The sequence below is a fragment of the Tachysurus vachellii genome, chromosome 2 (assembly GCF_030014155.1).
Source record: "Tachysurus vachellii isolate PV-2020 chromosome 2, HZAU_Pvac_v1, whole genome shotgun sequence".
Lineage (NCBI taxonomy): Eukaryota > Metazoa > Chordata > Actinopteri > Siluriformes > Bagridae > Tachysurus > Tachysurus vachellii.
In genome coordinates this window covers 34307175-34322016 of record NC_083461.1, presented here as the reverse complement: position 1 = coordinate 34322016, position 14842 = coordinate 34307175, and the positions used below count along the sequence as shown (strand labels likewise).

General features: G+C 40.9%; 1 protein-coding gene across 1 annotated transcript in view; it reads left to right on the top strand.

The window, feature by feature from the left end:
- Positions 1-14842, top strand: part of eys (eyes shut homolog) — a 301631-nt gene that overhangs the window by 150395 nt on the left and 136394 nt on the right. Inside the window, 1 exon segment of the mRNA XM_060888558.1 lies at positions 8676-8821. Within this exon segment, the coding sequence (XP_060744541.1) occupies positions 8676-8821 (146 nt within the window).

Here is a 14842-nt window from a genome sequence, read left to right as displayed (position 1 = left end):
GCTAATTTTTTTTTTTTCATGTGACGTGACCAGAATACACATGAGGCAGTTCTCCTCATTGTGCTGAGTGTTTTTATATGTCACAAATCCATGTTGTGCTAATTTTTAATTTTCACGTGACATCGTGACGTCAGGTGACATCATCAGAATACACGTGAGGAAGTTCCCCTCATTGTTGTGAGTGTTTTGATATGTCACATGTCCATGTTGTAAAAAGTTTTTGGATTTTGCATATTTTGGGGGCGGGGCTGCGGCACAACCAGAAGGCCAGTCGGTACACCAATTTAAACCTTTGTTCAGAGTATCACCCTAAAGGAGCTGGCCGAGTTTGGTGTAGATAGTTTGAAAGCTTGCCGAGTTATAAACCTCCAAAGTTTATAATGGGAGACTATGGGAAAAAGGCCATTTTGAGACCCGGTACCGGAAGTACCGGTACTCGGATCGCTTAGAAAAGTAATAGCAACAAACTTCAGACCAGTGGCTACAACATTTCCGAATTTGGTCCATGTGGCTCGAAAGCCCTAGGAGGAGTTACTCTTGATAAATTTTTGTGTAAGCTTAAATAGGAAAACAGAATATTGGCTTCTACAAAGCTACATAATAAGTTACTGAATACAGAATACTGTCAATTAAAGGGTCACATGATCTCAATATAAACCTAAATATAAACCTAAATATAAACCTAAATATAAACCTAAAAAAAAAAAAAAAACATGAACACTAAGGAGCTATCGAAAGACGTTTTTAAAAGGTATTAAAATGTGGAAAAAATATGGCACAACTTCAACTCTGTCTAGAGGAGGCTAAAAAATTCAAAGTACTATGGATGCCATTAGAGTATAAATAAATAACTAAAAGGCCAAGTGTAAATCTTAAAGCAGCTCGGACCACTCGCAAAGTCTGAACTTTATGGAACAGTGGGGAGAAGAAGAAAAATCTGAAACAGAAATATGAAAAACATCCAAAAATACTGGTTCACTTGGTCTGGGACTAAGGGTACTATTGGTCTGAGGTAGGACTGTGTTACCACAGTGACACATGGTAGTAGCCCTGTTCAGTGTATCCTATTTCTTATCGGTTGCTTCTCTGGCTATCAGACTCCTTACCTGATGACTGACTGACTGACTGACTGACTGACTGACTGACTGACTGACTGACACACACACACACACACACACACACACACATACATATCGTCGCTGTCGGGCGGAAACCTTGTATGTCCAAATTTGGTAAATTTCATATTTTTTCACATATCGATGCTATTGGTCAGTCCCCATGTTTGGGTCAAAGTTATTAACCAATCTTGAAAATAGCTTGAGCGCAAATCTCATAACTCCATTGGACACTTCAACTGTCCACCTCTTCCTCACTCCGCGGGAGAGCTTCGCAGCATATTTCTCCTCAAGAAGAGTCACAACGAATCAACACGTCTTCTGAGGTAAATGTCTTCAAAACACTGGGCTCAAAGAAAAAAAAATCTTGACCCCCGCTAGTTCTGGTGCTCGTCTGAGGACAGGAATTTAGCACAAGACAATCCACTGTAACGCGGACTAAACCCTGTGCACTGAAGATAAGGTACGGCGTTTTTTTAATTTCCTGAAAAATAACGGTTTTGGAGATACGAGGATTCCGTCTGACAGCGACGATATATGAAGCAATGTTGTTAGAATCTTTTCCAAATGTTCAACTAGAATTCATCATAAACACTTTTGTAGTATATATTTTTGTAAACAGATCTTGACTGAATTCAAGACCTGTTCCAAGAATCTGCGAGACCTTTCAGCAGTCTCAGTAGACTTCTCTTTCCATTGTTATTAAAAATAAAGTGACTTTTGTTCATTTAACTTGTCATTTAATAGCATTAGGTTTGAACGTAATGATAAAATCCCAGTTAATTAAACCGAGTATGAACAATAGGCTATTTAAGATAATGACCTAATTAATGTCTATAAAGTATATATGCGCTCGTATACACAGAGCTAAGGTTTGTGATCAGCTTACTTGCCAAAGTACATTTGACAGCATGAACTCATACATTTTGCTGCTGCATATAATTTGACAGTTTGAACTTGTACAGTTTCGGTTTACATTTAGTGATTGACGAAATGATTATGAAATTCAATCTTCAATGAACGGAAAATGAAGTTTTAATGGCGCATTGCACTGTAACCAATTATGTCTAATTATTTTTCTCCCGTAGCTCATACACGCAATTCGCAGTGTTTGACTGAGTAATGACTGAATAGTAAAACATTGTGCTGAACAAAACAGGTAACTTCTGGGAATGTGATGGATTCTTGAGGACTGCACTCTTTTAAACCCTCATACCACCACCCCCCGCCACACACACACACACACACACACACACACACACACACACACACACAGAGGGCCTTACTTTGTTTCTTCTCCTATCACCGTGGAGGACAGAATACAGGTAGGAAATAAAATCTAGATCGTGAGATAATATTGGGAGATGTTAAAGATATTTAAGAGCAGAACAATATTCCCATCAACGTTAGGATAAATATTAAGAAATCATGTGAAGTGTGTGTACTGTATTCTACTAATTACTAGCTATAGTATAATCAAACAAGGTGACAATGCTTCCAGTGTGCAATTCTGTACCCATATTACAACAAAAGTCGCCTTCGTCAGCAATTCTTCTATAGAAAAAAATGGCTGGTGTAAAGATACCCATGTGATTTGTCCCACGATGTGTTAACACACAGACACACTCTAAAGACATGTGAGAACAGGACTCACCAGGATGATATCATGGCTATATATTTCTTTTTTCATCTGGAGGAGCTCCTCGTAAGCCTTAATAGGCACCCCAGGGCCTCTAGCTTGTTTGGACAGTTTGTCTTTTGCTTTATCTCACTCTGTGAATATGATGGGTGCTTCTGGTTTTCTTCTCCAACCCTCCGTTTCCCACATGGTATGGTCCAAGGCAGTACGTATGAAGTGGAGGTCATTTACCTCACTTCTGTCTTTTTACTGATGTCTTTCCTCTAAACCAGGTGAGAAATGTATACAGACATAGAGCAGTGGTTGCTAAGACAAAGTAAAGGCCCTAAGCCTTTTTTTTAATTGGGGCTCTTCCTATCAGATCGACTCATTTTGCCTCAGCGCCCAGATCAGATGAGGTTAAGATGGTGGCAGTGCATTTGTGTGTTATTTTAAAATAAATAAAAAAAAACACTTTCTTTACACACTTTGGGTTCAGTCTTTCCTCAATTTAAAGTGAAACATAATGTTCATCAGACCCAATATATTAAGCTTGTTCTAATCAATGAAGTGAACTTTGGATCAGTTCTCCTGTGTGCACACAACATGCTGAAAGTGTTATGGTTTGAGGGATGTTTTCAGCAGCAGGATTTGGGCCTCTTATATACAGTACAGTAGTTACATGGGAGAATCAGAACTAGAGGTCTTCTCGGGTCTAAAGAAATGTACCCGACCCGAATCACTTTTTACCCGAACCCGACGTGCATAATTTATTTTCATTCATTCATTCATCTTCTACCGCTTATCCGAACTACCTCGGGTCACGGGGAGCCTGTGCCTATCTCAGGCGTCATCGGGCATCAAGGCAGGATACACCCTGGACGGAGTGCCAACCCATCGCAGGGCACACACACACTCTCATTCACTCACACAATCACACACTAGGGACAATTTTCCAGAGATGCCAATCAACCTACCATGCATGTCTTTGGACCGGGGGAGGAAACCGGAGTACCCGGAGGAAACCCCCGAGGCACGGGGAGAACATGCAAACTCCACACACACAAGGTGGAGGCGGGAATCGAACCCCGACCCTGGAGGTGTGAGGCGAACGTGCTAACCACTAAGCCACCGTGCCTCCCCATAATTTATTTTATTTATTTATTTTTTTAAGAAAGACCCGACCCGAGACAAACCTGAAAAAATTAGACCCGAGTCCGACCCGACCGGTTGGACACACCGATGCAGCCCTGCACGCACCAGTCAGACAGAAAAGTAACCGCTACAGCGTGGATTCAGAATTGATTGACAGGTCTGTTTAAACGAAAATTAGCTTACAGCCAGCAACACGATGTCGCAAGCGGTCTTGGCAAACAGAGGAGAGGTTGGAAAAGGACTCGAGTCGATGCACACACGTGAGATACAGTAGTTCGGGTCTTCTCGGGTCCATTCGGTAAAAACACATTCATTTTAAATTACCCGAGACCCGATGCTACCCGATTATTATACCCGACCTGTGTCTGAGGCACACGTGAAACTTTTAGACCCGAACCGGCTCGGGTCTCGGGTCGGACCTCGGGTTTTCGGATCTAAGTGGACACGTGAAGACCTCTAATCAGAACCTCCTTTGGCAGCATGCAGTTCTTTCCCTGCAAGCATCTCCCAGACAGGCTGCACTTTTCATGCAACACAATAGCTCCTGTAAAGAAGTTTCAAAAACTGAAATAAAGAAATGTCCAGAACGGAGTCTTGATCTAAACCCGATTGAAAATTGGAAAAGTTATTGACAAGAAACTCTGGCCTGTGGAAGAGCCTGGAAAAGAGTCGGCCAAGATCGCACCAGAGCAGTGTGACAAACTAGTGATGTCCAATAGCAGCAAATGTGCTGAAGTCAAATTGACAGATGTAAAAACTTGCAATCTTCTTCTCTTCTATAAAAGTCTCATTTTGATTGCTGTGTTTTCCACATTATAAAGACTTTTGTTGAAGTGCCTTGGTTATTTTGTAAAAATGTGCTAGTAGAACAGTGGTATAACCCACAACTAATATTCCTTCAGATTGAAAAAATATTTCAGAAAAAAATAAAATGTTTATACTGTAACTTGTTTTCTAATCGCGATCTCTATTCTATATGCATGTTTACTCACTCACTCATTTTCTACCGCTTATCCGAACTACCTCGGGTCACGGGGAGCCTGTGCCTATCTCAGGCATCATCGGGCATCAAGGCAGGATACACCCTGGACGGAGTGCCAACCCATCGCAGGGCACACACACACTCTCATTAACTCACGCAATCACACACTACGGACAATTTTCCAGAGATGCCAATCAACCTACAATGCACGTCTTTGGACCGGGGGAGGAAACCGGAGTACCCGGAGGAAACCCCCGAGGCACGGGGAGAACATGCAAACTCCACACACACAAGGCGGAGGCGGGAATCGAACCCCCAACCCTGGAGGTGTGAGGTGAACGTGCTAACCACTAAGCCACCGATAGTAAAATTGAAATAAATAAACTCTAAAATTTATGTACATTTTTCATAGATTCTACTTGTCAGTAATAATATTTGTACTGATTTAAAATTGCTGTATTAAATGAGAAAATAATTAAAAATAGAAGCATTTTCAATAGTCCTCGGCATTTAGCAGACGCCCTTATTCAGAGCGACTTACAACTGAGCAACTGGTTAAGGGCCTTGCTCAGGGTCCCAGGATTGGCAGCTTGGATGTAGGAATCAAACTCACAACCTTCCGATTGGTAATGTCCCTGATTGGGGATGTGGTAGCTCAGTGGTTAAGGTGTTGGGCTATTGATCAGATGGTCATGGGATCGATCCCCAGGTCCACCAAGCTGCCACTGCTGGGCCCCTGAGCAAGGCCCTTAACCCTCAGTTGTAAGTCACTCTGGATAAGGGTGTCTGCTAAATGCCATAAATGTAATCCAGCACCTTAACCACTAGACTACCACATCCCATATAGTATATATAAGTTAACAACAAGCAATGAAACTTGATTTTGATTTTTTTAGCAATAAATAAAGGGGAAGTCGTGGCCTAAATGGTTAGAGAGTCTGACTCCTAACCCTGAGGTTTTGGGTTCGAGTCTCGGGCCGGCCACGACTGAGGTGCCCTTGAGCAAGGCACCGAACCCCCCCAACTGCTCCCCGGGCGCCGCAGCATAAATGGCTGCCCACTGCTCCGGGTGTGTGTTCACTGCTGTGTGTGTGTGTGTGTGTGTGTGTGTGTGTGTGTGTGTGTTCACTGCTGTGTGTGTGCACTTTGAATGGGTTAAATGCAGAGAACGAATTCTGAGTATGGGTCACCGTACTTCGCCGTATGTCACGTCACGTCACTTTCACTAAAATAATCACTGATTCAGTCAGTACTATTCTATTGACTAAATATCTTGTTGTTATTGTCCCATTAGGCTATTTTAACATTTTAATACTTTGTCCACTGTCATCTGTGTGGTGTGTCCTCTGTTTCAGTTATGACGTGAAGGCACAGGACATTTTGACATCCTGTATCTCATTTTAAACTGAACTGGCAAGGCTAATGTCTATTTCACTATTCAGCTAGTTCATCAAATCATGAAAATATCACAGTCGGCTGACAAGGTTTTAGATATTTTTATGGCAGCTGGACACATTTACAGCTGGGTGTCTTAAACTGGTTCCTTAATTGACATGAGATTTGTAGGCAGAAGGACAAAAAATATTCTCAGAATTTTGGTGAAATAGCTTTTTTGTTGGAAGAGATGTTAAAGATGTAGAGGTAGAGATGTTAAATACCAAAATATGTTTTTATGGTAGAGACGTTAATATTGTAGATAAAGGCACAATTTTGCTTAAAACGAGAATTTTATTTATTTAATCACACCATTAATTTTTAATCACAACATTATGGCATCATAGTGTGGGGAATATTCCCTTTTAATGGAACTTAATGCTGCGTCATGACGTGATGCTGTGGGAACTGGTGGCTAAAGCGTGTGTGGAAACACATCAATTCTATTGGACGACATGAGGTCAGGTGACGTAATGTGCATGTCATTTACGGCATTTAGCATTTAAGGCATTTAGCAGACACCCTTATCCAGAGTGACTTACAACTGAGCAACTGAGGGTTAAGGGCCTTGCTCAGGGGCCCAGCAGTGGCAGCATACTTTGACTTCAGGAACCTGTGTGTGTGTGTGTGTGTGTGTGTGTGTGTTTATATTGTTTTATGTGATAACAATATATCGCTATAACAGACAGCACACAGTTTAGAAGATTTGTGCTGCTGTTTCTCTACTTTTTTACAGTGAACGACTCACATGATTTTTGTATTGTTGGTTCGGGAATGAAGCACACTCAGTCAGTCTGTAAGCGGGCTGATCGTGTGCATTATAAGCAGGTCAGACTTCTGAGCCTCATGGCTTGGGTCTCACTTTTGACATCATAGAGTGGTGGCTTTAATCATTGGGTTCGCGATGATTGGAGGCAGAGCTTGATCTAATTTGCAGAATCCTGTATAGAAACTCAGCTCTGTGATCTCCTCTGATCCCAACGAGGATCCAACCATGTCTGGGTCTGAGGAGATGTGGGACTGAATGTAACCTGCATCATTTATATTTCAATTTGCACATTTTTCCACTGTACATACAACTGTCTTTATTATATATGTGTTCATGTCTTGTCAATGCCATTCTGTTTACACTGTGGAGCTTCTGTACTAGAACAAATTCCTCGTATGTGAAAACATACTTGGCAATAAAGATCTTTTTGATTCTGATCATTGCTTCCTCAATCCAATGCAATTCAGGAGCACCATGAGGTTGTGACTTAACTGTGGCCGAGCTTAATTGAGATTGGCTAAATGATCAAAAAGTGTTTGTCCATTCTAAGCTTGATGATCTGCTTCTCGATGAGGAAAATCTCCATTTTTTCCCTCAACGCCACAAATATGTTAAGAACTTGTGGGAAATCTATATGTACTGTAGCTCTGTGCCTACCTTAAATTTTTGCCAATTTTCATTGGCTCATACTTGTTCAGTTGAAAGAGTTGGCACCATGGCATTGAAATGTTGTGCTTGCCCACATCAGGTGTTTGGGGCTCAGGTTGAACCCTGACAAGAGTGTTCTATCTTCTACTTGGAGAATAATTTTTCTAGGGATAGAATAGGATTTGGTCTCATCCAAGGTCATAAATGTTAAATGAGAGAGGTTTTGTCCCTGTTATTGATATTAGATCCCACTCTCAGGAAGTGATTCTAGATAGATGCATAGATAGATAGATAGATAGATAGATAGATAGATAGATAGATAGATAGATAGATAGATAGATAGATAGATAGATAGATAGATAGATAGATAGATAGATAGATAGATAGATAGATAGATAGATAGATAGATAGATAGATAGATAGATAGATAGATGGCACACATAGTTAAATATTTTTTAGATGACTCTTATATTGCTTAGTAGGTAGAGCTGTCTTTATATGAAAGGCTTTGCTTTGTTCTTTGTTTGTTTGTCGAGTATATGTACTTGTTAAGTTGGCTGTTTGTTCAGTAGCTCTTTACTTTCGTGAACTGTGAAATCTCTGGACATTACAGCAGCTTGAGGGCTCAGAAAGCGATGCTAAGCAAGGGCAAGCAACAGCCAGCTTTTGTTGCTTTGTTATTATTGCAGATTTTCTTGTTTTTATTTTCTGCAGCATTAAATACAGCAAAAGGCACATTGAGCTGAATACATAAAAGGTGCAGTAGAACATTGATCATCTGTGCACTTTGGTGTAAAGCTTTAGTATTGCCCAGAGCTAATTCAAAATAAGAATACTTAACATTGCAAGTTTTTTTGATGTTTGAACCATGTACTGGTTTATTTGAAGACTTATTTGTTTAGCTTCAAGCACACACGCACATTTTTTTTCTCTCTCTCTTAAATAATGATCCAGCTTCCGATGCTCCTGTCTGCCTGGAAAGAGTGGGACTGTGTGTAATCTGGAAGTGAAACAGTGTGAATCTTCGTCTTGCCTCCATGACGGTGTGTGTGTCAACAATCCCAGAGGTTTTGTGTGTGTGTGCCGGCATGGATACACTGGTATGTTTCTTTTTAACCCATAATTGATGGCAAATCAATGTTGAACACTGCTACCTAATGTGAGTAGAGATCCCTTTCTTTTTACAGATGGCCTAATGGAAAGAACTTACACGGCACATGTTTAACCACCTTAATTAGGTTCCTCGCTTAGAGCTATATTTCCTGAACATTTTATCACACTTCCACAGTCTCCTTGAGTAAATGTAGCACAGTCTTCTGTCATTTACTTAACCAATTTTCTTCCGGTTGCATTTTGATTTGCTTTGATTTTGCCACCTTTCCTCAACCCATTCCTTTATTTATTAGCATACTGTATATATATTTTTTTTTTTATCCTAACCATAAAATGATGCTTGTGCTTTTTATAGGTAAGATCACATTGTGGTGATCCCTGTCAGCCTGAGCATGAAGATTAATTTCATTTGTCTTCCACATTGTATTATCAATTTATCCTTTTCCAGGTGGAGGAACAAGGAGAAACAAGCAAAAAAACTGAAATCTCAGAGGTATAGGCACTCCTGTGAGAGTTCAACCTGGCACACAAGCTCCAATTCCCCAAGAAGCAGCTTTTATTATTAGGCGCCTTCTCAGCCTCGTACAAGTCATTACTTTTTCTCTTTTCTCTGCTCATCTGAGGAAAGAGATGTGTCCCTGGAGAGCCAGGCCAGAGGATATATTTTGGATTGGTTCATCTGACTCAAATTCACAGGAAATATTTGCCCTAATAAGACATGCAATGCTGTTGCAACTTTTTTCAGAAGGGAAAAAAAAAAAATGAACAAAGACGGTACATGTGACAAAACTTGCTATGTGTCATACGCTGGTGTCAGCTGAGTTCTGTGTTCTTCCACCCTGCACTGTTGAATTTTCAAATCATATTGGTCAGAAGGTTATTATTAATTTTCTTTCACAGTTACTCTGAGTCATGTAGACTGTTAGGCAAATACCAGGCTTATGCAGTATTAATGCCCTTGTTCAAACGTTTTCATTTCTACAGTAACCAGTTAGTCATAAGGAATTGTAAGGCAGACAATCTATAATAATTTTAGTCAAAGAAGAAGCAGATTTAAAAACCTACATCCAGTGATATAGCAAAGTAGAATATCTTCTTAAAATTTATAAAAGGAGTCTCTTGTGTGTTTGTAACAGTAAAAACAGTAGTAAAGGAATGGCTACCGTATTTTCCGCACTATAAAGCGCACCGAATTATAAGACGCAGTCTCAATTACGGGGTCTATTTCTGTACTTAACCCATACATAAGGCGCACCGTATTATAGGGCACATGCTAAAACATACGGTCTACAAAAAAAGGTAACGGAAGCAAAACAGTGAGTTTAGTTGAACTTTATTCTACTATTTAACAACACACACACACATTATTTTTTAATCAATCTTCTCCCACAAATCCATCAAAGTCCTCATCTACTGTGTCTTCTTAACTTGGCGCAGTTCATTTTCTTGCTTCCTTCACTTCCGAACCATAGATTCATTGATGTTGAATTCTTTCGCAGCTGCTCTGTTCCCATTTACAACCGCGTAACTGACAGCCTGTAGTTTGAATTGTGCCTCGTAAGCATGTCTCTTCACCGGTGCCATTTTCGGGGGTCCTTAGACAAACAAATGTTGTTGTTCTTCTTCTTCTGATTTTTATTGGCGGATGGCAAACCAACTTAAGGTGCATTTACCGCCATCAACAACAGGAAATAACTTGTTTCATAGAAATTCTAAAATAAGTGAATAGTGTGTCATTCTGTGGCAAGCTGCTGCAGTATAAGTGAAATAAAACCCAAAAAATGATGTGCTGTTATAGGAATATAATCAACTATAGCAGGGGTGTGTTGTCTTATCCAGAAAGAGCTGGTGTGGTGTGGAGCTGGTGTTTTCACTGCAGTCAAACCTGATCTAAACCTGATTGGTTCATGATTCCTCTTTAATCAGTTCAAATTGAGTTGGCTTTCAGTAGACTGTCATGTGGCTGACACGTTGACCGATAGAGGACCATTGCTCCTTTTCCACCGAGGCAGTTTGAGTGCTGGTTTGGAGCCTAATTTAGAACCAGTTCTTTCTTTTTCGACAGCCAAAGCACCGGCTCTGAACCAGGAAAAGTGGTTCTTAAGTAGCACCAAAACGTTGCTGGTCTAGACTTAAGAACCGCTTGTGTCAGGAGCTGTGGGCGGGGCTACTGTTAGCGCATTTGATAATGTACCTTAAGTATACTAATGTTTAATACTTTTACTTTACCGCAATATGATACATTATCAGTACACATGATAGTAAGTAGCTAAATGCTAAGGCTAACTTTTTTCTGTGTTAATGATAAAATAACGTTACGTACTTTCTCGATTACAACCTCCGTTTATACAGATTACATGGAGCTGCACGTACACGTTGGATTCGCCACGTTTGGGTGTTAATGTAGGTTCACAAAGCCATGAGCATTAACAGTAAAGCAACATCCACCATTGTTGATGTGTTTGTGTTTGCCGCTGCTGCGCTAACATTGCTGTGTAACGTGACACGTATACAGTGACGTCAGACTCGGCTCTGTGATGGCTCGCTAGCCGGTGGAAAGACAAACCGGTTCTTAGAAGGTACGCCAGTGGAACCAACTTTGAACCAGCACCAGCGCTAGCTCTGAACCAGCACTCGGTTCTTTTTGGTGAAATGGGGCATACGTTATGCCAGTCCTTGTTTCAAGCAAAGTACCGGTGAACAGAGAGAAGAGCGATACACACCTTCTCTCCACCAAAGCTACAACGCCGCTGCCGCGTGCAGCCGCTCAGCTCCAGACGTCACCTATAACCACCCCGATATTTTGCGCATGCGCGGTATTGGTGCGGCTTTAGGTGACGTCTCTCAGCTCCCGGTTAACCTCTCGTCCATGGATAGTCGCACAAATCCGAGAGAAATACACCACAGTACATAAAATTGAAATAATTTAATGTTCCTTGGGCGGCCTGGTACCATTTGATCCACGGACCGGTACCGGTCCGGGGACCGGGGGTTGGGAATCACTGTTTTAAATGTTAACTCTGATGTGAGTGAAGTAGCACATTTCTGCACAACACGCTTGTTTTTAATAATCATACACATTCACACACATTGTGCAGATTGTTAAAGGTCTCTGGATTGTAGATAATAAATACTTACTGTATCCAAATTTCTATAGTGGTATAATTGCAGTACCTCTTTGTATCCCTTACTTTCTTTCTCTTCCCTTTTTTTTCTTTTCACACGCACTCTCTGTGGGACAACAAATCTAATAATACCCTATGGATTAAAGTAGTTCCTGTAGAGAAAAGTAATTGCTATGGGAAGGAGAATGTATAGTTTCTCCTACACTGTAATAGAAAAACATTTTATCTTGCAACCATATGATTTTATTGGTAGGTCTCTTTTTTTTTTAATGCTTTAGAACGTTTATGATAACTAAGATGTACATTATATAGAATTAATTGATCTTTATGTGACATTAGTATTTTAAGGTTTTCTTAGACATTTTATCCTAAACTACATTTACTACCTCATCACACCTTTATAACGAGCATTATAATGCCATATTATACCATATAGCTTTATAATACAATATAGAGAATGAAATACTGCATAATAATACTGTTTTAACATATAGCACTTTACAGTTAAAAGAAATCACTTGGTTAAGTTAGTCATTGTATTGCTTTGGATCTACAGTAGGAGTTCTGGTTAGAACGTTACAAAAGGGTTTCCTATAGAAAAGGAACTCCAGAAAAGATCAAGCAACTTATTTGCTATTTTATGCTCTTTAGAAATGCTTGTGTCTGGAGCACTATTGGCAAAAATGAATCCAAAGTTTCTAATAGTCTAAAAGGAGACGTTTCTGGCATGCCCTAAGTGTCAGTATGTCAGTACCGACACCGCCACACTAAGGAAGAATGACTGAACAGCAGGTCTGTGAGGCACTGGCTCAGACTACTAGGTGCAAGCATGTCAGATCAACCTTGAAGGACCTGGGATCCTGGGATTGAGTCCATGTTTAAACTGTAAATACTTATGTACATGTACAAAGAGGAACCACAAGACAATCATGCAAAGGCAAGAGTTCTGGAAGGTTCTGGAATGGGCCCTGACTCCTAGACAAGAATCCCAGGCACCTCATAGAACAGAGTGAAAGTAAATGTAACTCAGTGAGAAAGGATCTGTTTGGAAATCACATGACCTCTGTTGTTGAAATCACCAAAGCAGACCAAAAGTTGGTAGGATTTATGCCAAGTGAGTGGTGGACATCCTAAAAGCTTGAACTGGCCATAGAAAATCTGGCACTGCACAAAGAGCAAGAAACCAGGTGATGCCTCCACAGAGAGGCATCATACCTTAAGGGGAGCAGGGTCTAACCCTGCTGAGAGGAACTCCAGCACTGTAACAATCAAGGAGTGGTCTGGTTTTAAAGAGGTACCATTTAAGGGCATGTATTTTCTTCATGGAGGGAGCGTATGTCCTCAGATAGTCGAGTCCTTAGAGGCAAACAAGTCCACTCCCGCTCAGCTGTGCCTCTGCCATATGGATTCCACCACATGCAGGCTGAGTCTCATTTCACGGGTGTCAGCCCCTGTTGTGACAGGATGTCTGCTCCTAAGTTTGCATGCCACAAAATAGAAATTGCCCTTACAGTCTGGTTTCTGACCAGAGTAGGAACTGCTGTATCCTGGTGGTTGATGTAAGAGAGCAGTATAGTGTTTTATGTGCACACCAACGTATGGTAGCCATTCTGTTACAGGAGGAAGTGTTTTTAATGCTAACTCTGCCTTCATGTCCAGGCATTTTATGGGCCATGAAAGATGAGGGTCTCCCAAATGTCCTTGGGCTGAGCGGCCATTGAAAACTGCACCCCAGCCCATGAGAGGTGTCTGTCAAGAATGATTTACTTTGGCAACAGACCCCATTGCATTTGTTTTGCAAAGTAGAAACTGGAGTCTTTACCGCAAATGAAGGGTACGAAGCCCGGGTGCATAAACCTTATGGTTCAGATGGTGAAGACCTTTGCTCTTGAGCAAAAACACCTGATGTGAGCAAGCATGACATTTCGATGCCATGCTGTTAACTCTTTTGGCTAAGATTTTGACAGAGCTTTTTTCATTGAGAGATGCTTGCAATAAACACATTCAGCCCCCTCGAGGACTGACTGAATGTGCTCCCCTTCCAAACAAACGACACAAAGATCATGTGAGTCATCCACCATAAGAAAACAGGGACAGTTCAGCTGAACTGTTTGCTAGCCATTTTTGCAAATAATCACATAAAATAGACAGGCAATTCAAAAAATAGTCATACAATCCACACAGATAGACAAACAGCTTCGGGAAGTAAAAGAATTTGGGGATTCTGTCGTAAATGCCCTTTTAACTTCTGCTGATATGCTTTACTACTTCACCTGACCTCACTTTGGCCTATAAATTTGGCTTGTTTCCACACGTGTTTAGACACCAGTCTTGCAGCAATCCCATAGTATCAAACCATGACGAGCCATTGGCAACTATTTACCATATTTTCCGGACTATATGCCGCAATTTTTTTCCCACGCTTTGAACCTTACGGCTTAAACAATGATGTGGCTAATATATGGATTCTGTGATGTGCTCATTTTTTTGGCAGCATGAAGCTTTCATTAGACCAATGAAATTGCCGAACGGGTTAAAGGTAGATTCTCCGATGTTTGAGAAACGCTTTCAGAAAACTGAGTCGGGACCACAAACTAAAAATCAGAACAAAAATCAAAACAAACGTGTAGCCAATGAGCAGAAAGGGGCGTGTCTTGTCAATATGCGGCGGAGAGAGTGTTCAGTGTGCATGTGTGACATTAGCAGAAAGCGGTTTTAACATTGACATGGAGGATAAAAACAAAGAAAGAAAGTGAAGAAAGGCTTACGATAAGGCAAGAAGTAGGACCCGTGTTAATATAGGATCAGCTTTCCAGCGCTGGAGAGAAATGAAGGAGTGGGAAGTTGGCCACATATTCACAGATTGGAGTTTCCCGAGTCAAT